General features: G+C 46.9%; 1 protein-coding gene across 7 annotated transcripts in view; it reads left to right on the forward strand.

Moving 5' to 3' along the window:
- The window catches only part of SNX19 (sorting nexin 19), a 45,314-nt gene extending 22,848 nt beyond the window's left edge, over nt 1-22,466 (forward strand). Inside the window, exons 9-12 of one of the 7 annotated variants that reach the window (XM_060017647.2) lie at nt 9,601-9,785; nt 10,564-10,651; nt 11,586-11,748; nt 12,714-15,908. In XM_060017647.2, coding sequence (XP_059873630.1) covers nt 9,601-9,785; nt 10,564-10,651; nt 11,586-11,718 — 406 coding nt within the window. In that variant the 3' untranslated portion in view covers nt 11,719-11,748; nt 12,714-15,908. Of the gene's footprint in view, nt 1-9,569; nt 9,786-10,563; nt 10,652-11,185; nt 11,242-11,585; nt 11,856-12,713; nt 15,909-22,000 lie in introns of those variants that run through there. The other 6 variants (XM_060017648.2, XM_060017650.2, XM_060017649.2 and 3 more) reach the window with 6 other exon arrangements.
- Nucleotides 22,467-22,743: the final 277 nt, after the last annotated feature.

A 22,743-nucleotide genomic window follows, 5' to 3' on the forward strand; every position in this document is an offset into this window, starting at 1 on the left:
ATCCTGCCATCATTTAGTCCCTTGGATCTGCTAGAATTTTTCAAGAGGATCCAAAGGAGTCTTTCTCTGACACATACACAAACGCACAAGCACTTTCAAAAATGCTTTCATTTTTCTCCTTTCATCTCGATAACTTTGTGAAGGAAGCAAGGCAAGAATCAGTCTTAAGAAGGAATCCAGAACCCAGAGTTGTGTGGCTTTTCAGTGCTGTTTTCACTCATTACAGCACGCTATGTGCAGCCTTTGTGGCTCTTCTGGCTACTGAGGGTTTTTTGCCCTGAAGGGTATGGACCAGTTTTATGTGCAGTGTTGGGGTGAAAACTGTGATGGCCTCTTCTGGACAGGAATCTCTCAGACTTGGAGGAGAGACATGGTGGTTCCAGAGACTCGGAGGGAGTCACTGATTGTGAGACAGATGTCCTGCTGCTGCTTTTACTTGGGTCAGATGAAAAACGGGCGGACATCCAAAACGTGTGACTGATTTTGCCCAGCTTTGAGGTCTGTCGGTCCCGATTTTTCAGAGCTGGTTTATGGTACATTTATGGCCACATAGTGTGGGGCTGAGAAAAGTTGTCCTGAAGGCCTTCAGAGGGGCATAGATTTGTGTAACCATCTTTAAAACTGGAATCCTACAAGTGTCACACTGCTCAAGTCTAGAGCACATTTCTAAACATTTCCACTTGCCATCAATCTCATTTATCCCATGAACACAGAACCCCCAAGCGACTCCGTCTCATTCTGTATTTGTTACGAAGGTAGGCAGACCTTTGCTTTTGGCCGTTTGTACCCAGACATTCTGCTACCTTATATTCTTCTTACTAGATTCAAGTAATGGGTTGGAATCAGCCCGATGCTGCCCCATCCATCAGGAGCACTTCCCAAAATACAAGTGTGACTCACAGCCCTCATAACCCCTTTGCTTTTGTTTGACTTTCAGTCCCTTCTGTCCTCTGGGCCTATTTGCCAGGAAAACTAACAAAAACACAGACTGCTGGCAGCTGTCTCTCCTCTCTAGGATTTACGGAGTGTGCCAGACACGAAGCCCAGCTGACCCACTCCCTTGCCTTCCACCTCTCTTCCCTTCCGGGGGAGTACATAACCAGGTGTAAATTGCATGGATTATTCATGACGAATTCATAATTGTAGCTCAGCGGACTTATTACCCAGTATACTTCTTACAGTATCCACCCTACAGCTAGTGTATTGGCACACAGTTCAATTTTAATATTAGCCTAAACAAAAAGTTCTTAGGAAAATAAATCTGCCAAATGTTTATGTAAATACATCTCAAATGCCAAATACAAAGGATTCTAGATTGTCTATTTTTTTTAAATTATTGTCCTCCTCCATAAGCACAAATAATTAAGAGCTCACTATTCTTTTCCTGCTTTAAGTATCGGGAGGTTTGCCTTCTACACAGCTTAGGTTGAGCTGTGCGCCATGCTTTAAGACCAGTGTTTGTCCCATTTACATCATTAATTCACGTAGTAACTAATATTTATTGATTACCTACTATGTGCCAGACACTATGTTAAGTGATTAAAATACAAAAAAAGACCCCAAATTCCTACCCTGCAATCTTATAAATAAAGAGGTATAGTATAAAGTTAGGACTTTAAAAAGAACTCTACACATGATTAAGAGAAGGGACTAAGTAAATTATGAGAAGCCCAGGGAAGGCTTATAGAGGAGATGACATCTGAGATAGGATTTAAAGGATGAAGGGAAATCGAGAGCTGACATTGTAGAAAAGAGCATTGAAGGCAGAGTTGTGAAGCAGTGTGGCCTGTTTGTGGTACTCGGAGAAGTCGGGTACGATTGGGAATATACGACATGCAACCAGAGTGGCCAGAGATAACACCGAAGAGTTCAATAGGCACCGACCCATACAGAGCCCTGTGCGCTGTTCAAAGAATGTAGGATTTGACCCCATTTATTAGGAAACCATGTACAGAATTTAAATAGATGATGACATGATCAACTTTGTAACTTAGAAAAAGCACTTAAATAGTGCTGTCGAGGGTTAATGGAAGGAAGAAACGTTAGAGCCGGGGAGACAAATTATGAAAGAGTTACACTGACAGAAATGAAAGGTGATGGGGACTGAAACTAAGATGATTGCTACAGCGAGAGTAAAGGGGTGATGAATTCATGAGAAACTGAGTACTGAGGAGGTCACTCAACTAGATTCAGTAATTGTTGCAATAATTATGTGGTCTTGCGTGGGGCACATGGACTAGGGATGGAGGAGAGGAGAAGTTTAGGGCGACTCTGTCTCCTACCTGTGGATTGAGAAGCATAACTAACAGAACGGCATAGTATCCTCTCAACAGGATGTCTGACTTGTGATACTGAAAGTTTCTTGTTGCTTATTAAATCAATAAATCAATAGATTATTACCTACCTTTGTGTAAAAAGAAATAATGACACACGAGGAAGCATGGACTATATCTCTTAACAATTTTGAGATTTTTAGTAGAAAACTTCAGGACTTGGAGGCCTAGATTTTCATCCTTTCTTTTAGCCGTAAGCTCTGTCTTTGGAAGAAAAAGGAAAATGTGGAATGAATAGTTAATTGTGTAGCTGGTACAGAGGAAAGGTTTTTAAATTTTCTTCCTCTGGCAAATGATGCTCACCTGGTGGACTCCTGACTGCAGTTAAAACATAACTCAAGGGGAGTAGGAAGAGTATACTTGACAGGAGACCCGTCAACTCAGCAAAGACGAAGAAGCTGCAAGAAAAACTCAGATACAGCTACAAGTGGATGTAATGGAAAACAGCTGACAGAGAGAGGAAAGTAGAGGTAGGTGAGAGGTACTAGAATTCACAGAAGAACATAACAAAGAATCCTGTCTTATATGCCATAATAACAAGTGAACTTAAAGTTTTAACACTGGAAGTTATCGCTGAGAGTTTTGGAATAAGGATGATTCATTCAGTATATATTTGATGCCTTATTATGTGAAGGGCACTCTTACAGTAAATGCTGAGGAATATACCAAAATGAGTTGAGATCCCTCCCCTCAAAATTTTGCAGTCTTATTCTTTTGGCACTTTTAAGAAGCTCAACCAGTATGTACTGAGTGAATGGAATAAATAAACACATGACTCCAGTGAGAAAGGAAAAGAATCAGCATCAGATGAAACCAGAGTAGTTAACTGAGCACATATAAAAAACAGAGAAAGGAGAAACATACTGAGTAATGCAGACAACAGAAACGAAAACTGGTAAGAATGGCGTCCAAAAAGCTTGACTCAGAAGGAGCTGACATTGTGGATAAATGTTAGTGGAAAAGATTTTTTTTAAAAAAAAGGCACATGTTAAAAACAAGAAGAATAAAGAAAATACAGGTAAATTGTTTGGAACAGATGCTGTAGTATTAACTGGTTACATTGAGAAATCATTTATTCAACAATGAATTGGTATACTTTTTGCCTAGGGTATTTAATTTGTTTTTTTCTGTAAAGGAAAAAGGTCTAACAAGAAGAATTGAGCAAATGTGATTAAACTAGAATTGAAGACTAAAATAGGAATGAAAATAATGAGAGCATTCAGTCTGCTTTAAAACTCATGTACCTGACCCAGATGAATTCTGTTCCATGGAACTGAAAGAATTTGTATTTATCATTGAAGACCTAAGATCATTAAGAAAATTTCCATATAGAGATGTGTTGTGTTGGAGATGGACAAATATCTGGCCTTTTAAAAAATGGACACAGGCTCCTGACCCTGACATTTATCTCTGGAAATTTCTGAAGTAGATTATTAGGTAGATGTTTTGTGAACACGCGGGAAGAGAAGCAGCAAGCCCTGGAACCCGGTGTGCGTTCAGTGGGAATGCGCCTGCCTGATTAGCAAGGTTTCTTTCCTGGCTTAGCAGGACTATCAGACCGTTAAGTCAAAGGAGTGCATTGGTTGTTATATTGCCTGTGAATTTCCACAAGCTTATGCCATATTTTCCTAATAGCCGTATGGACACACATGGTCTGGACTGTGGTACTTTTAAGTGGTCCATGGCTAACTGAGTGTCTTTAGCCCAAGTAGCTAATAGATTGATAGCCTGGAGGGCATTTTCTAGTGACAGAGCATTGAACTTATCCTGTTGATCAGAAATTTGTAAGTAACTCTAATCTTAGAGGTATAATTAATACTCTGGGTGACAGAAGTCAAGATTCAAAAGGATTAAAAGAATTAGAATGATAGTCTAAAGCAAACAAGATGGAATTTAATAGAAATAAATATTATAAATCATAATTTAGATTTTAAAAAAAATTACACAAGTACAAAAGGCGAAGTCTAGGCTTAACAGGCGCATGTGATTTTTTGTTAAAGTACATACGTGGACTTAGGGTTCTAATTGACTGCAAACTCAGTATGAGTCAGTGCTTTGATGTGTGTGCCCAAAAAGCCAACACAGTCTTTGACTATATTAATAGAAGTATGGTGTCTGGATCAAGCAAGGCACTAATCTGCATTTTTTACTGGTCAGGGCACATCTGGAAGTTGTGTTTGGTTCTGGGCACTCCGTTTTAAGAGAATAACAAAGCAGCCCACACCCAGAGGAGGGAACCAGGATGAGGAATAGTTCATTTCTCTCCTTCATTCGTCTGATGTTGAGTGTGTTCTGTGTGCTCAGCCTTGACGTTGGCAGAATCAAAGATGTATACCTTGTGGAGGAGACTTAGTATAATAGCTGAATTTAAAAATGCATAGTGTTGTCTTTTGAAAGAGATTTGACCAAGCAACTTTAATACCTCCTGTTAAACTTCTGAGGGTATAAATAGGAGCAATGACTGGAAGTTACAAGGAGGCAGATTTTGGCGCCAGTATTTAAGAAGCATCCCTAATAAATTGAAATTACCCTCTTCAGGAGTTAAGCAACTTCCCCAAAGTCACATTCCTCATTGGTGGCAGAGCTAAGATAAAAGCCCAACTTTCTGGAGTCAGAGGCCAGAACCCTTGGCTCTGCCACGATATCACACAGGGGATTTCTACTTTGGGAGGAGGTTAGATAGGGTAACCTCTTTCCTTCCAGCTCTAAAGTTGTATGTTTCTATAAGCCTCTTGCTATGAAATGCTTGTTTTTTCGCAGTGTTTTCATTCGTGAATTGGTGAGATTGGAAAAGATAACCTCTAAGGTTCAACAGAGGATTTCTTTAACCTCCCTGGTTAAAAATATTTCAATTATTAAAGCATATTAATTTTGTATCTGCAACTTATATGTTACTAATCAAAAACAAAAACTTTGTGGCTAGTTATAAAACTATAGAACTCAGATTCTTAAATCATGATGTTCAGTCAGTAGTCTTCCTTTGAAGCACATGTTTTAAAGATGTGGATCCATGATTTAAACCATGAAAAAGCAAAAATCAAAGAAGAAATTGTGTGAGACTCTGCAAGCCACTTCAGATTTCACAATAGTCACGGGGAGGAAGAAACAGGAGTTTCTTGCCCTTGAAGTTCATTTCCTCCTCATTCTTCTCCCCACACAGGGCAGGAAAGGATGGTGACCTAGATACACACTCAGAGGGCCTGAACTCTCTCAGGCACAGCCGAGCAACCTGGGTCTGGCTGCTGTAGGACTGGGAAGCCTAGAGCTGAGCACAGACCGGGAGGGACTGTCTGTAAACACACGAAGGGGCCATAGCAGGAAGGCAGAAGCCTGGGAAAGGAATCAGAGGGAAGGGAACTGTTACTTTTATCAGGTGTGAAGTTGGCAAAAACAACTTGTGTAAAATGGGAAATACCTTGGATCCGCACCGTCATCCTCAAGATCTCCTTTCTCTCCACCCAGTAGATCGGGCCTACTGATTCCATGAGCAAATGCTCAGAGCAGTGTGCTAGGACTGCGGTACAGAACACAGTGTTCGGGTTTATGCCGCTTGGGGGCGGGTGGAGGTGGGGACTGTCTCCAGGAGGCTAAAGATGTGGCTTGAGCTTTTTCCTCCTTCTCTTGGAACTCTTAATTCCTTGTACCATATCGATGTTTTTCAAACTTTTTTTAAACTTCATCTCACAGTAAAAAATACGTTTTACATCATGACCCGCTCTGAACACACACACGCACACACACACACAAATACAGATCTGCTATATCCATATATACATGCATAAGTAAAAGGGTCCCAAAACTTGAGGTGCACTTTTATGTTTTCTGTTCTTATCTATTTACATTTAGGTGTTCTTTTAAACGTTGTCACAAACCACAGAGTAGACGCCATGACCTCTAATGCTGTTCAGCCACAGTTTGAAAAACATCCTGTGCCCAACAACCCATTTAGATGACTGGTAACCCTGCTCTAGGGTGACAGGATGAGTGGACACCTGCAGTCTGTAGGTCTGTTTAAAGTGACAGAAGCTTTAACGTCATCTTCTTTTTCTCTCTCTTTCTCTTTGACCTGTATTTGGTACTTCCGGTCGGTTGTAAGTGGCTGAGGCATCATCGCCCTTGTGTTGGATACAGAGGTACAGCCCAGTGGGTGAAGAGGATTCAGGAAGCAGTCTGTTACTATCTTTCATTTAGACTGCACCAGGCATTTTTGTTAGAATATAGTTATTGCTCTTGTGAATATTTTCAGTTATTATTTCACTGTCCTTCTCCCCCTCCCTCCCCATTAAGCCATACTCATTCAGGGCCTTCCTACTCAGCCATAGCAGCAATCTTAGAAAGGAAGTGAGGGGAATTTGGCTAATTAGATGTGGTCCCTTAAAGCTTTCTCCCCTTCCTCTTGAGATTTGATTCTGCTGTTTTGATGGAAAATGACCTTCTGCTAACCTTGAAGTGCCATCTTAAGCCCTCGTATTAAACTGTCTCCTTTATAGCCACTGCTTCATCCCTCTGCGTATAGCTGTTTCAGACCAGGTTCCTTTGAGCATGGACTGGACATGCGCGCCCAGTGGAATGGATGCCCTGATCTCTGCATCCCACGTCTGGCATCATAGAGGCTCTTGCATGTCTCAGTTACATCTGTTGTTGTTTTTTTCTCATTTTATTGCCTATTCTGGGCCCCCTAGTAAGGCTTCTTTGTGCTCTGAATCATTCAGAGATGGCCAGACGGAACAGATGTGGTTTGGCTTTTTTTCTTCTTTTCTTTGGGAAAAAGGTAGGATGGTAGAAGAAGGTACCTAAATCGAATATCAGAACTAGAATAGTAGTAGAAAATAAAACCAGTGCTATTTGAGGCTATTCTCTACCGTATTTATTTTAGTGTATTTACCTCATGCATCTTGTATTACGTAAACAATAACATTTGTATTTAGTAGATGATTTCTTATAAATAATTTGTAAATAGTAAATAGTCCAAGGGATATGTGTGTGTGTATCCCCCTTGAAACTTGAGCTGTCTGTTAGCTTAATAGTGATAGCAGCAGATTCCAGAAACTGATGCTGGGAAACTGTTGTGACACACTGGACTGCAGACACATAAGTTCCATTCCTTTTGCTTCAAGACACAGATTTCTTTTTAACCTTCCCACTCCTAGGTTACTCTTAACTTTTTCACGCTTTGGTTCTTCTTCCCAATGCCCCCATTTAGAGTTTGATGAGGTACAGTCTAGTATATTTGTATAAGTTTATATTTTGCCACGTGCACACATTTGTTTTGCATCAAGGATGTGTGCATGAGACACTCAGTCACTGTGGGAGGGAACAGAGAGGACCTCCTTGCCCAAATGCAGCTCGAGGTCCTGTTCCCATCGAGTGAATGACCATTAATTCAAAACCGTGAGACTCATATGTTGTAAAACGTGCCCTGAAGGTGACCGAGGTGCCCAGGTTTGCTGTCGTATGCTATGCTTAGCTGAGGAAGGGTTGAGTGGATGTTAAGATCTCTCTGAAGAGTTGAGTCACAGGTACTACTGGCTCCTGAGGACAAAGAGAAGGGCAAGCCAGCCTGTTGTATGCGTCTGTGCATGAGAAGCTGAGCTAGAACCAATGCTGGCTGAAGCCTTTTTGTTGAGGATTCTCCTGGCTCCTTTGGAGGACTTAAATTTTTTGACTCTCAGGTCCTTGCCCCTCTCCCTCAAATCACTTAGGTGAGACGCTGGTGCAGGTCCTTCACCTTAGCTAAAGTCACACAAGTGTATGTGACTTGAGGTGAAGACGAGTTGGGTCACTTGATTCCCTGCAGAGAACCTGATCAGGTCATCGCATCCACCTCCCTTTGGTGACCCTCTTCTATAAACAGGAACAGGAATTCTTGCTACTGGATCCCTTTCATCAGGCGTCTTAGACTCACTGAATGAAAAGCCCTGTAAGAAGGAGATGCGGCCCTAATAATAACAATACAATTGTGGTGGCTATTTTAGGCAGGGGCAGCTTTGTGCCGCTCTTGATGTCCATCGACGTCTGCCATTCTTGCCCTGCCATTACCTTTCAGACTTCCTATTCTTAGAATCATTTGTGAGCCCTGGGCTTGGGGGATTGCAGCCCCCAAAGCTGGAATGCCTAGCTTGAGTGGAATGCAGACTGTCTGGCAGAGTGGAGGTTAAATAAAGTTTGCGTTGGCAGCCCCCTCTGCTCTTGGATGGGCGACAAGTAGCTCGGGTTGAGAGTGATGGCATGAGCTGCATGTGGTGCGGTACCAAATGGAGTCTTCTGTGCATGAGTATCGTGGCTGATGGTTCATTCATCACAGCCACAGCCATGCCAGTCTCAAAACGGGACCTGCGAAGGAGGCCTCTGCAGTCTTAAACCCCAGCTAGTGACCGTATCACTCTGAAAAAATGCAGAGACAAACGAAGAATTAACGTTGAAACGCCTTGCAGGAACTGCAGGTTTGGTATACCTGCCCCCTCAGAGTTACTGACTCGTTTTTGAAAGCAAGACAGAGGGTAAATTGTCATTGTAATAAGAACAATTGCCAGTCAGTCAACCACTATTTCACCTGGGAAGTTTCTGTTATGGGGACTCTTGTGGAGCTTACAGTTCAGCTGGAAAAGTCAAGCTGTACATACATGAGAAGATAATTCATGTTCCAAAGTGAAATTCTGGTGCCAAATCTGTGTTCTAGAACTGAGTGCCAGAGGAGGCCTGAGGAGAGAGAGCATTTCTGGCTGGAATGCTCAGGAAGGATTTCGTGGAGGAGGTGGAGTTTGAACAGGTTTTGCCAGAGGGACAGATTTCTGTTACTGGAACGGTGTGTAAGGAGCAAGGGGCAGACGAAGGGAGTCCTCAGGACAGGTCCTGGGGGCTTGAAGAGCAACTGGATACGGACAGGGTGGCTGGGGAGAGGAATTTGTACAAAATCACCAAACCCTGCACTCTGAAGGCTGTGTGTACACGTTACTGAGAAGTTCTGGTGCTTTCCACTGGAGGACAGTTGGAAAGGTGCAGCCTTCCCCAGAGCCACAGGCCCCTTTAATGTTCTGTTCTAAAGCCCCTAATACTACACGTGCCTCATAGCAGACACTCAGTGAATAACTATGATAGTATTATTACTCATCTTCAAATTCTGTGATCCCAAGTTGTGGATTGGCTTGGTTTCACCTGTGAGAGTCGGTGCTCACTTGGCTTTGCTCTGTTCTGATTGCTCACATGACTCACACCTCCCTGCATCCTTTCCTCCAGGTTTACCTGACCCTTCTGTCTTCGACCACAGGTGGCTAGAGGTGCAGGTAGCTACTCTGACGTGTCCTCAGCGCTGGGTGCAGTACCTCCGGCTTCTTCAGGAATCCATCTGGCCTGGCGGGCTTTTGCCTGAGTATCCTCGACCCGTAAGGACCCAGGAGCAGAAGGCGGCTGCTGAGAAACAGGCTTTGCAGAGCCTGATGGGAGTCCTGCCAGGTGATTGGACAGTGAGACTGATTATACCAATAACTGTTCCTTCCCCTCCGCTTCACCACCATTAGCCACACCCTTCCCCGTTTTTTAAAAGGGCCTTGACTGTGGCTAAACGCAAAAATTTGTTGACCCACCATTTCTGAGGCAAACAGGAAAATGATCAGGACTTCCAGTGATGCTAAGGGAATGGGAAGGCTCACTTTAGGGCAGGTCTCTTCATTTTCCCACCAGATGAAGACCTCTGGGTCTCTGCTTTGGACCAGGGAAGAAAATGATACAGGTCCTGCAGAAGCTGAGCTTGGTAACTTGGGGCCAGTGAGTGAAGGGCATGGTCCTTAGCGGCAGATAAAAACAAACTCTGAAGAAGGTTTTTTCCCTTTGCTTTATATGGTCTTTTGGAGGGCGGGGAAGGCAGTTTGTTGCCTCTGGTTGTGCTGGGGGAAGCAGGGTACAGTAGTGAACTCTTAGCCTTGGACAGTGTTATTCACTCTTACTTACCTCTGTTCTCCAGCCTAACATGTTGTATCAGAAGTACCTGCACTTTAGTGACGGGTTACCAGATTGTTTCTTGAGGCCCATTCTAATTTAGATACCTAAAGTTAAGAAACATTTTTCTTGGCTTTTCCCTATTTTCTGACGATTTTAGTTTGGCTGTGTGGTTCAGAGGTGTGCCAGAAGTACCCAATATGATTAAAGACAGCAGATATCTTGAGGAGACAAACCCCTTAGAAGCTAAAGCTTCAGCAGTGACACTAAAACCACATCTGTTTTTCCTCTTCAGATATCGTCGTAGAAATCCTTGGGGTGAACAAATGCCGGCTGAGCTGGAGTCTTGTCTTGGAGTCACTGCGGCAGCCCCTCATCAACCGGTAGGCACGGCTGATGCCGTCTCTGGTCTGAGGCATCTCGGGTTTCTGGGCGAACAGCTTCACTGAGAGGAACGGTGCCGCAGTCTCTCCTTGCCCTGGGCCCTGGCCCCAGAGTGTGATGACCAGGTCCACACACACTGGGTAAAACCCACTGTGCTGGCTTCTGAGCAGGTGTCAGGTGGTCGGAAGCTGGTGGGAGCAGCCACCGTTTGCATTTGGAAGAACTCGATGCAGGCCCCGACGTGAGCTACTGAAAAGGCCCTGTCACCCCCAGGCCTGTCCTTCCTGACACCTGCCTGCCCCTGTGAGCATCTCGAGAGCAGCCCTTGGCCTGGGCAGTACTTTCATCATGGGTCTTTGCCTGATGTGAGGTAGACAAGATGATGAGTTGGCCTCTGATAAGGGGACCAGAAATGCTGGTGCACCTCCTTGAATAGTGCAGAGAGGTCAGTGCTTCCCTGGCTGGTACCTTGGGGTGGAATCTTCTGCACGTGTTGAGTGCTCGCCCACTCCCCTCTCACCCCCGTCCTGCAGCTCACCGTGTCTGCTCACTCTCGCACCTCAAGGCTCCTGGCTTTACCTCATCACAGGTAACCTGAAAATTCTTAGTAAGTTGTTATCACAGGGATTTTTCCCTCCTTCAGAGTTCTTCAGAGCAGTGCCAATGTGCTAATGTAGCTAGCTATAAAGCAATGTGGAATTTCCTAACATCTAGTCTCGAGTACCATCTCCACCTTTACTGGGGTCATAGCCTTTATGAGTTCAACAGACTTTCATTTCATGACAGAGGCTTTGTCCAGCTGTTGATGTTTGGAGTCCACTAAGGATATCAGTAGAGGGGAAAGGGAGAGGGAAGATAAATGTCATAAACAGGATCTGGTGTCTCTAGACCGAGCCAGACCCTCCTCTGAGTTGTTTTGTTCATTTGTTTCAGGCATTTGATTTACTGCCTTTGGGACATCATCCTGGAATTCTTGGATCTCAGTGCCTCTGCTGAGGAGTCCGCCATAACCAGCTCTGCCACAGACACCCCAGGCAGCCCCAAGAAGATGGGCATCTCCCCTTAGCCAGAGGTTATTTCACCCATTTCTTCGAAGGTTAGGAAGGGAGCATTACTCTGCCACCCAGAGACCAGTCAGGAGGGCTGTGTCTCTGGAACTGGGCTGTGGCTCAGAAGGCCTGGGGTCTCAGTGGCACAGTTCTCCCCCAACTTATACTCCATTTGTACCAGGCGATGAGGGGGTATATGGACCAGTTGCATGCATACCCATTTCCATGCCTCTTTGGTGGTGTTTGGACTGTTGCTGGTGGGCGGATCCTGCTTCCTTTGGAAAAGGAAGCTGTGAGGTAGAGGAATGAGCCCCTTTTGCCTCTCCTTTGCCCTCCTCCCTAAGGTTGTTTGCCGATAGCCTGGCCCTATGCACACGTGTGCCTCACCCACCAGTGCAGGCTCTAGGTAGACCAGGAGAAAAACCATAGCCAGATTTTCTTAGAGAAGACAATCTTCTGAGTTCGCTGTTCCCACCAGGAAACTGAAAATTCATTTGGGACCACTCTGGAAAGCCAGACCCCTGGTCCTACGTAGCTTCCCAACAGCCCCGCAAGAGGGAGGGAAACCTTTCTCAAGGCGTGCTTCCAGCACATCGGCCCCGTAGAGGGTGTCACTGCAGGCTTTCTCCCTGGGTGGCTGTACTCTTCCTGTCCCGAAGACCCCAGCACAGACTGACAACACTTCTGGTAGATCCACCCAACCCTCCGTACCCTCTCCTGAGACAGCTGCACCGCAGGTTTTCTTTACTAGCTTTCTAACCCCCTCCCCAAGAGCAAGTGAGTTTTGACCTTTGTGGCCTCCTCAGTCTTCCTTCAACCCAATCAAATGGCAAGTTGCATATTCAGCCCAGAGCTGCCCGAGGGAAGGGAAGCACTTGCCTCTTGGCTGAGAATGCCCGGAGGGAGGAGTGAGGGTTCTCTTCTCTGCAGGTCTCTGTCAGGCCACTTTAGCTCTAAGCCACGAACATTAGCAGCTTACCCAGAAACCGCTTTTTACTTCCTGTTCCTTCAGGATCTAATTAGTCTTGAAGAGCACCAGTGGTGAAAGCAAAGGCATGGCGTCCATTAGAAAGACGGACAATTCGTAGAAATTGGTGGAAGGAAAGGAGGGACGGAGAGCCAGGAGGTAGGCGCTGCACATAGGTCTCACCACGGGGGGTTCGCTCACCCTCGTCCCTTTAGCTTGCGCTTGCTGGGGCGTGCCTGATGCCACTGAACTGGGACCCTTCCACTTGGAAGAGGGTCTTGGGGTTGGACTGGCGAGAACAGGGTGGGTCTAGGACAAGTGTCAAAGTTCTCTTAGATTAAAACGGCTCACGGGAGAGACCTGTGAAATCTTTCTGCTTCCCCACACCCCACCCCGGAAGGCTTTTAACCATCAAACATGTAGTGAGGTAATTGGGGGCTTTAGTGGTACTGTTAGTGCCTAAAGGCAAGGGGATGAATAAGGTCATGTCACTTGGTTCCTTCTGCCTTAAAAGTTGATTGTTGGGCTTCCCTGGTGGCGCAGTGGTTGAGAGTCCGCCTGCCGATGCAGGGGACAGGGGTTCGTTCCCCGGTCCGGGAGGATCCCACATGCTGCGGAGCGGCTGGGCCCGTGAGCCATGGCCGCTGAGCCTGCGCGTCCAGAGCCTGTGCTCCGCAACGGGAGAGGCCACAACAGTGAGAGGCCCGTGTACGGCAAAAAAAACAAAACCAAAACAAAACAAAAAGTTAATTGTTACAGTCACTTTATGGCTCCAGAGTTCTCAGAGCATCTCCCAACCTGGGGCACTCACAGGAGAAGCCGCTCAGCATTTCTCCCTGTGGTAAGTGTCTGCAGGGTGAGGGACTGCAGGGGGCCCAGCGACACTGTGCTGCCCCTCCCTCCCACCGCCAGGGCCAGGGTGCTCTCCAGGAGAGGTGGGGGGCAGCCCCGTGCTCTGCTGCCCTTCTCTCCCCATGCTTTGCTCTCATGTGTACTTGCCACCTATGTTGCTTTGAATCTCTGCTACTAGTTCTGGCTCAGATATGACACAAAACCAGTACACAAGCTGACAACACCGTTAAACCCCTATAACGGTAAATTCTAAGCAATCTTTTGATACTTCCAGCCCAAAGAACACTTCCTTGTATTTCGTGTTCTATAAGAGACCCCACCTCCATACTCTCTGCCTCAAAAAGATCAGCTGTCTGCAGACCCTCCTCCTACCCAGAAGGGAAATAATGGATGTCGTCAAGGAAATAATCAAACCCCATCTGGCTCTGAAACGACCTCCCATGTTTAGGTAGTAGGTTCAGACAACAAGGGAGATAAGCATTTGGGAGCGAGCCACAGGTCTCAGGAAAAGATACTCCAGCTGAGAGAGAGAGTGATGAATGAAGAATTGGACCTACACTAACCTGGAACATTCGTGATTCTCCAGCCCATTCATTTCCAGCTTCCACTCTTCCTTTGCTCATGGCACCCAACAACAGTTGTTAGGTCCTGGGTGGAGTAAAAATATGTGTCAGCATGGTCCCTGGCTATATGAGTTAGGTTGCTTTAGCCTGAAATTAAATTACTAGAAACATTTATCGTCTTCCCTCAGATCAGTACCTGAGTGGGTGAGGCCCAGGGGTTGATGGATTCAACAACTCTGACCTCATAGAGGGCCCAGATTCTTCCCATCTTTTTGCTTTGCCCTTGTAAACATGTTAGCTCGTCCTCAGACTGCCTACCTTCATAGTTGCTGCGCTTCAGGGCATCACATTCACATATAACAAATATCCATGAAAGAACGGGGGCATCTCTCCCACGTTTTCTTCTAAAGAATGAGGAAACCGTTTTCCAGAAGCCCTCCAAGATTCCTCTTCTCCTGACCCGTTGGCCAGAACTGCCCGCCCCTAAGCCAGTACACTGACATTGAGGATGCGTGACCACGACTGGCTCGTAGTCGTGTTTGTCGCCCAGGGAGGAGGTCACTCTCCCGGAAGGTTAGATACCTGAAAAAATAATTAGATGTTAGCAAGGAAGAAGCAGAGAATGGGCGTTGATAAACAGTGTCAGGTGCAGGGGCCATCCTGCCAGCATCACCAAAGTCCCCGGTGCTCTAAAAATAGCGAACCAGCTAAGGGTAATGTTTGCGGAAGGTGCCATGTGAAGCCCTTCACGTCCGTTACCTTACGTAACCCACACATCAGCCCTGTGAGGTAGTTCTACTCTCTGTCCCCACTTTATAAGGGAACACGAGGCACAGAGACGGTGACCTGCCAGTCACTTGAGGGAAATGGCAGAGCTGAGATACAAATCTTGTCAGTCTGCCCTCAGGCCCACACACATAACCATTGTGCTAATCTGCCTTTCTTACAAAGCAAAACAAGACGGGTTCTCACTTTGAAGCAGCCTATGGTCTAGTAGATGTCTGTGGTAAAGGGCCAGGGAACACGTATTTTAGGCTGTGTGGCCACATGGTGGTCTCTGTTGCAGCTGCTCAGCCCTTCCACTGTGGTGTGAAAGCAGGCACAGGCAGTGTGTATTCAGATGACCGGCTGTTGGCATAAAGCTTTGTTCACACAGAGGGCGGCCGGCCGGGTTTGGCCCAGGCCCCTCATCCAGTGAGAACAGTGCTTACTGAACTGGAGTGTGCGTGAGTGACCTGGCGCCCTGGTAAAGGCCTAGCGAACTGCATTCTCACAAGCTCCCAGAGGTAGCCAGTGAGAATGCAGGCCCTCAACCGCACCTCAAGTATCAGGGGCTTAGGACTCGGTCGCCACCTCCAACTGGGTGCAGCTAATGCACCACTAAATATACAGGAGGGGCACTTAATCGAGGCTGGGGAGCCAGGGAGAGCCTGAGGTGATAACATCTGAATTGACTCCTAAAGGATTAACGGGAATTAGCCGGTGAAGCAATGGGGAGGCGTCCAGGTGGAGAGCACAGTGAACCAGGTGGGTAGAGTTACGGGGAGTCCCCAGCATACACATCCTGTCTGGCCTCTTATCTGAGGTGCCCCGAGCGGCCAGGCCCACAGGACAGATGCAATGGCGGTCGAGGGCCAGGGGTGGCCGTGTAGTGGGTGCGGAGGTTCCGCCTCACGAGAGAGGAAGCGGTCCTGGAGACCCGTCTACACCAGTGTGTTTGTAACCCTGCTAAACTGCACGCTTCGAAGTGGCTGAGACGGCACGTTTTGGTGTATGTTACAGCAATCCGGACATTTTAAAGACAGCTGCGTGCGGCCCAGCACAGGGCGAGCCCGGGGTGTGGGGAGGGAGGGGTGAGAGCCGAGGCGGGAGCCCCGGGGGGGTCAGGCGGAGGGGGCCTGTGAGCACGAGGGCCCAGCGGGTGAGGGACCTCGGTGGGTTCCCTCTGCACGGCGGGGGTCAAGGAAGAGCCCCCCTGAGAGCGTCTGTCATCTGCAGGCCTGCTACCGGGAACCGGGGGCTCGACCACACGCGCGCGAACCGCCCGGCCTGGTCCTGCCCCTGGGACTCGGCTCCTGCCTCAGCCCCTCCTGACCCCCTTGCTCCCTCCCGGCCTGTTCCCGCCGCTGCCTGCATTTGAGGTGGCGGAGTCCTGGCCCTGCCACCTAGTCGGCTCTGAGGACGCCATGTGGTTGGGTAACTCACCTGCACCGGGACTCAGGTCTCTGGTAGAAAAAGGGGCGAAAACGTAACAACCCTTTTGAGAGTCAATCGAGATCACGTGTAAGAGCAGGTTTGTCAAGCGCCGGCGCCCTGCTGGGACGCAGCGGTGCCATTACTGGCCCCTCTTCAGCTCCTGGACGGAGCCGTGGAGCAGCCTGGCTCCGGACCCACGGCGGCCGCGCTCTGGCCAGACCCCGCCGCCGCGGCCCGGGAGCCTGCAGTTGCTCCTCGCCGTCCTGCGCGCCGCAGACGGGAGCAGGAGCCGTAACGGGGGAGAAGGGAAAGCATGATGCTGCGCTCCTTGAAGCCCCGCTGGGCGGGCTCCGCCATAACGCGGCTCCTCTGTCCCCTTTCCACCGGGAGAGCCGGAAGTCACAGGGCAGCGCTTGCTTGCACTGCGTTGGTGGGCCAGAGAACAAAGCGCTGGAGGCGGAAGGGTTTCCAGCCAGCAAGCCTCCGTCGCTCCTCTGTGGCGTAAAGGGTGAGGAGGCCGCTACACACGGAACACTGGCAGCTACCCCAAAGCCCCTCCCGCACCCTGAGACTGGTCTGCTACTTCATAGTGCACAGAGACGGCAGGGTCTGGTTTTCTTAAAAACAGGCGGGAAAACACGAACTCAGAAGAATGTGTCAAGCAAGAAACAAGTGAAAATCATCATAACGTTTCCCGGCCGTGAGCCAGGAGCAGCGGGGTTGAAGCAGAGGCAGCACGAAGCGGTGGAGGAAGTTCGGGCGCCAGCAGCCCCCGTGGCACGTGCACTGCGCTCTTCTCAGATTCGCTGAGCCCTCCTGCCGCGTCCCGCGCACTCCCACCTGTCTCTGGTCTGAAAGTACCTGTGAACTCGGCTTTTCTGGAAGTGCACACAAGCAAGTGATAGGATACAGAGAACTACTCCTGGCTTTGACATCTTCACCAGCAGGACAGAGTCTGGTTTCCCCACACATCTTGACCCTGCAGACCTCACCCACAGGCGCTTCTCTAGGGGCCACTGGCACACTGCTTCTGGGTGTGGAGGGCTGGAGGGGAATGAAAGAAAAGTAATAGAATCAAGATCCAAACTTAGAAAACGTTTCCTAAGTGACATTTTAAGTGTCACTAACGGGTAGCGGGCAGCTCTGCCATTTCCCCCAAGTGACTGGCAGGCCTATCCCAGATAGGCCTCTTTCTCACCAATGTTCGTTTAGGAAATGCAAGCTAATTTTGGTATTAAAGTGCCACAGAGGTTAAGGAGGTAAATCTACGGCTTATGTATAAATAATCCGCACTTTGACTTTTTCTCAATTGAAGGGTAGTTGATTTACAATGTTTGTTAGTTTCAGGTATACAGCAAAGTGATTTGGTTATACGTATATATGTGTATATCCATTTTTAATGTTTCGATTATTTTCATTATAGTTTATTACAAGATATTTAATATAGTTCCCTGTGCTATACAGGAAATCCTTGTTGTTTATTTTACATGTGGTCACGTGCACACTTCGACGTTTTTTTCTTCTCCATATGTTCCCTGTTACTGTTGCACTATATTATTATAACCAATGGAGAGTGGGTCATACTTACTTCCAGACACTTGGATTAATCAATGGGGGATAAAGACCAAGACAGATAAACACAAAAGTCTGAGGTTGCAGATAAAGGCACTATCGTGACCACAGAAGCTGTGACTTCTCTGTGCTGGGTATAGCATTGTGTGGTGATCTGTAAGCTTGGGGCATCAGCCCTTTTGTCTGTGCCCCTTGATAAAGAATCATTCTGCCCCTGTAGCTGTCAGAAAGATTTACCATGATTTAGCAAAATGTCTGCACTTCATTTCATATCTTGCCATTAGGGAGGACAGACCTTATTGAGGGAAAAAAACAGCCCTTTCTTTAGAGTTTATATCCTTTACAAATACACAGAGTCCAAATTCAACATAGTGATGGCAAACCAGATTCTTTCAAGAACAGTGAGGACACCGTTCATTAAGGCTTCATGTGTCTCTAGGAGAATCATGTGGGCTTGGTTGGCAGTAGGACTTTTACTTGGGGACAGAATGTATTATGGAGTTGGTTTAGCCAGGAAGTTGGATGAGATAGTTTCACAGAAGTCTAGGGGCCAGTGTTCTGCTCTCTCCTGCTTCCGTCCTTTGGCCCATGCCCTTTCTCCAGGTAGATTCCCTTCCTTCCTCCAGCTGTGCGTGGGTGGGCACCCTCTATCTGTCAGAGCCATTCAAGTTCAACCTTCTCCTTAAAGCTTTATCTGATTGTGCCACTCAGAGTTACCTATCAACACGCTGCCTCTCAGGTCCTTGTGCATACATGTGGGGTCTTCAGCAAGAGGTTATAATTCTTCAAGGGCAACGAACATTGTATCTGTTCTACTCCCGTTATATCCCGGTGCCTTCTCAACCCTTTTATCTACCTAGTGCAAAATAAATACTGAAGCTCGTTTAATTAAAGACTATGATGCTTATCAACTCTTAGGAGGTAAAGTATGTGAATAAGTTGAATGAAAGAAGAATTTGCTGGGGACAAAAGATGGAGAAAGGGATGAGGCGAAGCCAGGTTTTCCTTTTTAGGAGCTTATATCTTTATTCTAAAGCAAATATCAAGTGAAGGAAGTTCATTTTTCTATCGCCAAAACCCACACAGTTTTATAAGAGTGCTGTTTGCCATCTAAGTATGTAGGCCGTAAGGTTCTAAAACTATACGCTTTTTAAAGAAAATTGGTCCTGATTTGAAAATGGATTCTGAAATGATCCAGCCACGAAAACACCCAGCGTGCCCTGTTTACTTTCCAAGTCCCCACCTTCACCTACTCTTTACCGCACTGGGATCAGAAGACAAAACAAAAATCCGCCTGCAAGAAATATTCTCAACTTCTTCCTGCCCCAGACACAAATTTGTAAGGAATGCAGTTTCCATGAAGAGAAAGACAACTTTCTCTCCCATTTGCTTTCTGGAAATCCTTTGGTCCCAGATCCAAAATTCTCTATTTCACACCTTCTCTAATAGTTTAAGTCATGTCTAAGATACGGCAAGGAAAACTCTTCAGAGACACAGTAATAACCAGGAAGAAAAGGAAGCCTAGCATAAATGCCGCTTCACTCTCACAGGTGTTTGCTATCTTCCCCACCAAGTTTGCTGCTGCAACTATTTGCCCAAACACAGATCAAAACTGGGCAGCTGCCATCAGAATGAAAACTTAGGAACCTAAGACATCCAAATTAGCTGCAGGTCAACATGAAAGTCGCCTGCTGTTTCTGGGCCCCAGAAGGAGCCTCCAGGCCATGACTTGAAAGAGGGCAAGTGCAGGTAAAGGAGGAAGAAGTTCAGTCTGAGAATTAAGACAGTGATGCATTTCGTGAAAAGTAGGAAGCTCTAGACAATGCAGTGCTTGGGTCATATATTATCTTAAGAGTCAGCCCACGGAAGAAGGATCCCATCTGCTGAGGAATGAAGTCCATTCCTGTGCCAGTGCACATTTGCACAACACATGATGTGGAATAGTCTCTGGAGCCAAGATTGGTTGTGTATCCACCCCAGGGCAGGTTGGTCAGTCTCCAGTGTAAACCTCCTTGGGATTAAGCACTTATTCCAGTGTAGAGCACTAGGTAATTAATACCAGATCTGTTCCAGACAGCTTTGTATATCCTGCATATGGGTGAGGACCCAGAAAGTTTCCTTTTCAACGATCTGTTTGGATGAGATAGAAGCTGTTGTTTTAATGTTTGAAACAGAATTTTCCCCCATGTACAGGTGTGTGCCTTGCACAGATATGGGCTTGTGAGTGGCATACGGCATTTGCTTACAAGGCGAGAGCTTGTCTGGACGCATAAGAGGGGAGATAAGTATGCATGTGTGGAGACGGCAGTAATACTCGTGGCCTCAGTGCTTGGAGAGCAGGGCTGTGCACCTCCTTCTAGCAGTCTGGAGAGGATTGAGGTGAGTGAGAGCTTGTCTTTCAGCAGGCTCCGCGTCCTGAGGTTTGGGATGTGGAGAATGCCCACTGCTGGAGTGGAGTGACCTGAGATCTATATAAGATTAGGGTTTCTGTAGATGTTTCCCAAGTGATAGAAATTTTCCTCATCTAGTCTTGTTCATAGCAGGCAGCCTTGGACCAATAGTTTGCTTCACCCAATCCTTTCCTGTGTTTATTTCTGAAACCCTTTTCTTAAAAACCAAACTAAGTAAATAATAACAGGAAAAAAAAATTTTATAAAGACTTCATAGCTCTGTCATTTTTCCTTTCTTATGCAACTCAAAAATTGCTGTCTCTTTATTCCTTAAATTTTTCTCCTGTATCAGCTTACCAGTCTTTGTGGGTTGACTCGGCTGTCCCACTAGTCTAATTGTCTCTATGATAAATTAATATGGACATCAACTTAAAATTACAGGTAAACCTTAAATGTATGATATTTCTTATACTTGACTCCATATTTGATATTCTGTGAGGAAGATTGCCCTAGTATTCCCTTCTGTGAAATCAGAATAACCATCGACCCTAAGATTAAACATTTTCATAAATGCTTTCTTTACATGTTCCAAACTATTCGCACAATGTTGTAGACAAAATGCTTGTGTCCCTCCCACCGCAGAATTTTTATGTTGAAGCCCTAGCCCCCAGTGTGATGGTATCAGGAGGTGAGCCAGGGGGAGGTAGTTAGGTTTAGACAAGGTCATGAGGGTGGAAGCCCCCATGATGAAATTAGTGCCCTTGCATGAAGAGACACCAGAGCTTCCTCTCCTCACGCACATGAAGAGGTCACGTGGGCCCCCAGTGAGAAGGTGGCCACCTACAAACCAAGAGAAACGGCCTCAGGATGAAACCTACCTTGCCAGCATCTTGATCTTGGACTTCTCAGCCTCCAGAACCACGAGAAATACATTTCTGTTGAAGCCACCCAGCCTGTGGGATTTTGTTATGGCAGTCCAAACTGACAGGACAGATGACTAGAAAGGTTAGCCATGGGAATCTCTTCCCCTGACTTTGGGTTCTGAGACTCAGAGAGTTTAGTGACTTGTTGAGTTTTCCATGGAAAACCTGTTGTAAAAACTTCAGACATTAGAAAATGCAAAACAGCCTCTGGAGATACTGCTGAAGCTTTCCTCTCCCTTAAATCATCTCTGTAAGTTCAACCTCCTAGAGAAAACTTTCTGAAAAGCAGGGAGAAAATGCCAAATAATTAATGCTCAAGTGGGAAAGATGCCATGTAAAAGCAGAAGTGGTTGCTGATTGTATCTGTTCATAGTTCTGTGTGCCTTTTACCTGCTGCCCTGAGAAGCAATGTGTAATGAAGAGGTTCCTTTTTAAGAACTGAAACGTAATGAAACAGAAGTTTCCCTTGAATTGGCTGGGCTCAGCACACCTTGCTTGGACTGTATCCAGCTGTGCTCATGGAGCTGCACCTGGAGTAGGTCTGTCCTGACCTGCCCCTGAGGACGTGCCTGTCTGTCCTCTCCAGCAGCTGTAGAGCCCTTGGGGGCAGATTGTCTTGCATACTGTGATTTCTCCAACTACTACACCGTGGCATCTCCCTAGTTTCCCCTTAAATATTCTGTCGTCTCACAAATTCTCAGAGGCCATGGCTGGTTCCTTCATCCTCTCACACGGGCTCGGGACAGACTTTGCCTGCACACAAAGTCCTGCATCTGTAAGTGGAGTTGGCAGCCTTCTTGTGTCAGTGAGTAATGTCTTTCTTTCTCTTCTGGTAGACTTGGAATCCTCAACACCATCTGGCAATTTTCTCTCCATCTTCCTGCCCACAATGGAGCCACACCCCTGCAACCCCCCTTAAATGCCAGATGACAGCAGGAACCTTCCACTGAGCAGAGGTGAAGCCTTAGACGTCTGTCAGCACCCCCGCTGTAAAGATCTGCCAGCTTCTCAGATCAGTGTGGGAGGAGGCTGTCTGAGTAGGTTTCATAGCTGCAGCAGTAACACCGGGCCCCACCTCCCATGCCTCTCAGGCTGACCGTCTCATCGGAGGTGCCGACGTCCCCAGAAGCAGGCCCCAGACTGGCGACCCTTAGCCAGGACCCATCTCAGAAGCACATGCCCAGCTGGAGCCTCCTGGTTGCTGGGGTGAAAGGACCTCTCTATCACCATAGGAGGAATCTGATGAATTCTGGACTAAAAAGGGGTGTTGTTTTCCCCCAATGACAGAGGTACTCTCTAGTCCCCAACCCAGCCCCTGGTGAAAGGTATTTTTGTTTGTCTTTTTTACCTTTTTATTACATCTTGTCTTGTTTATAATGCTGAGCTGAAGTGGGAGGGAGCGGTCACACCAGAGGATGTGAATTATCTTGCAGTCAGGGGGGGAGATTCGGCCACCAGCACGTGATAAGGGAAGGTGAGACGGGAGAGGAGCGGAGAGTCAGCTCCACGGGGACCGGTTAGGTGTTCAGTGGCCGTAACTGACTGTTTCACCTCACAGGAACACACAACTCCGTGTACG

Source organism: Delphinus delphis, chromosome 8 (assembly GCF_949987515.2).
Source record: "Delphinus delphis chromosome 8, mDelDel1.2, whole genome shotgun sequence".
Lineage (NCBI taxonomy): Eukaryota > Metazoa > Chordata > Mammalia > Artiodactyla > Delphinidae > Delphinus > Delphinus delphis.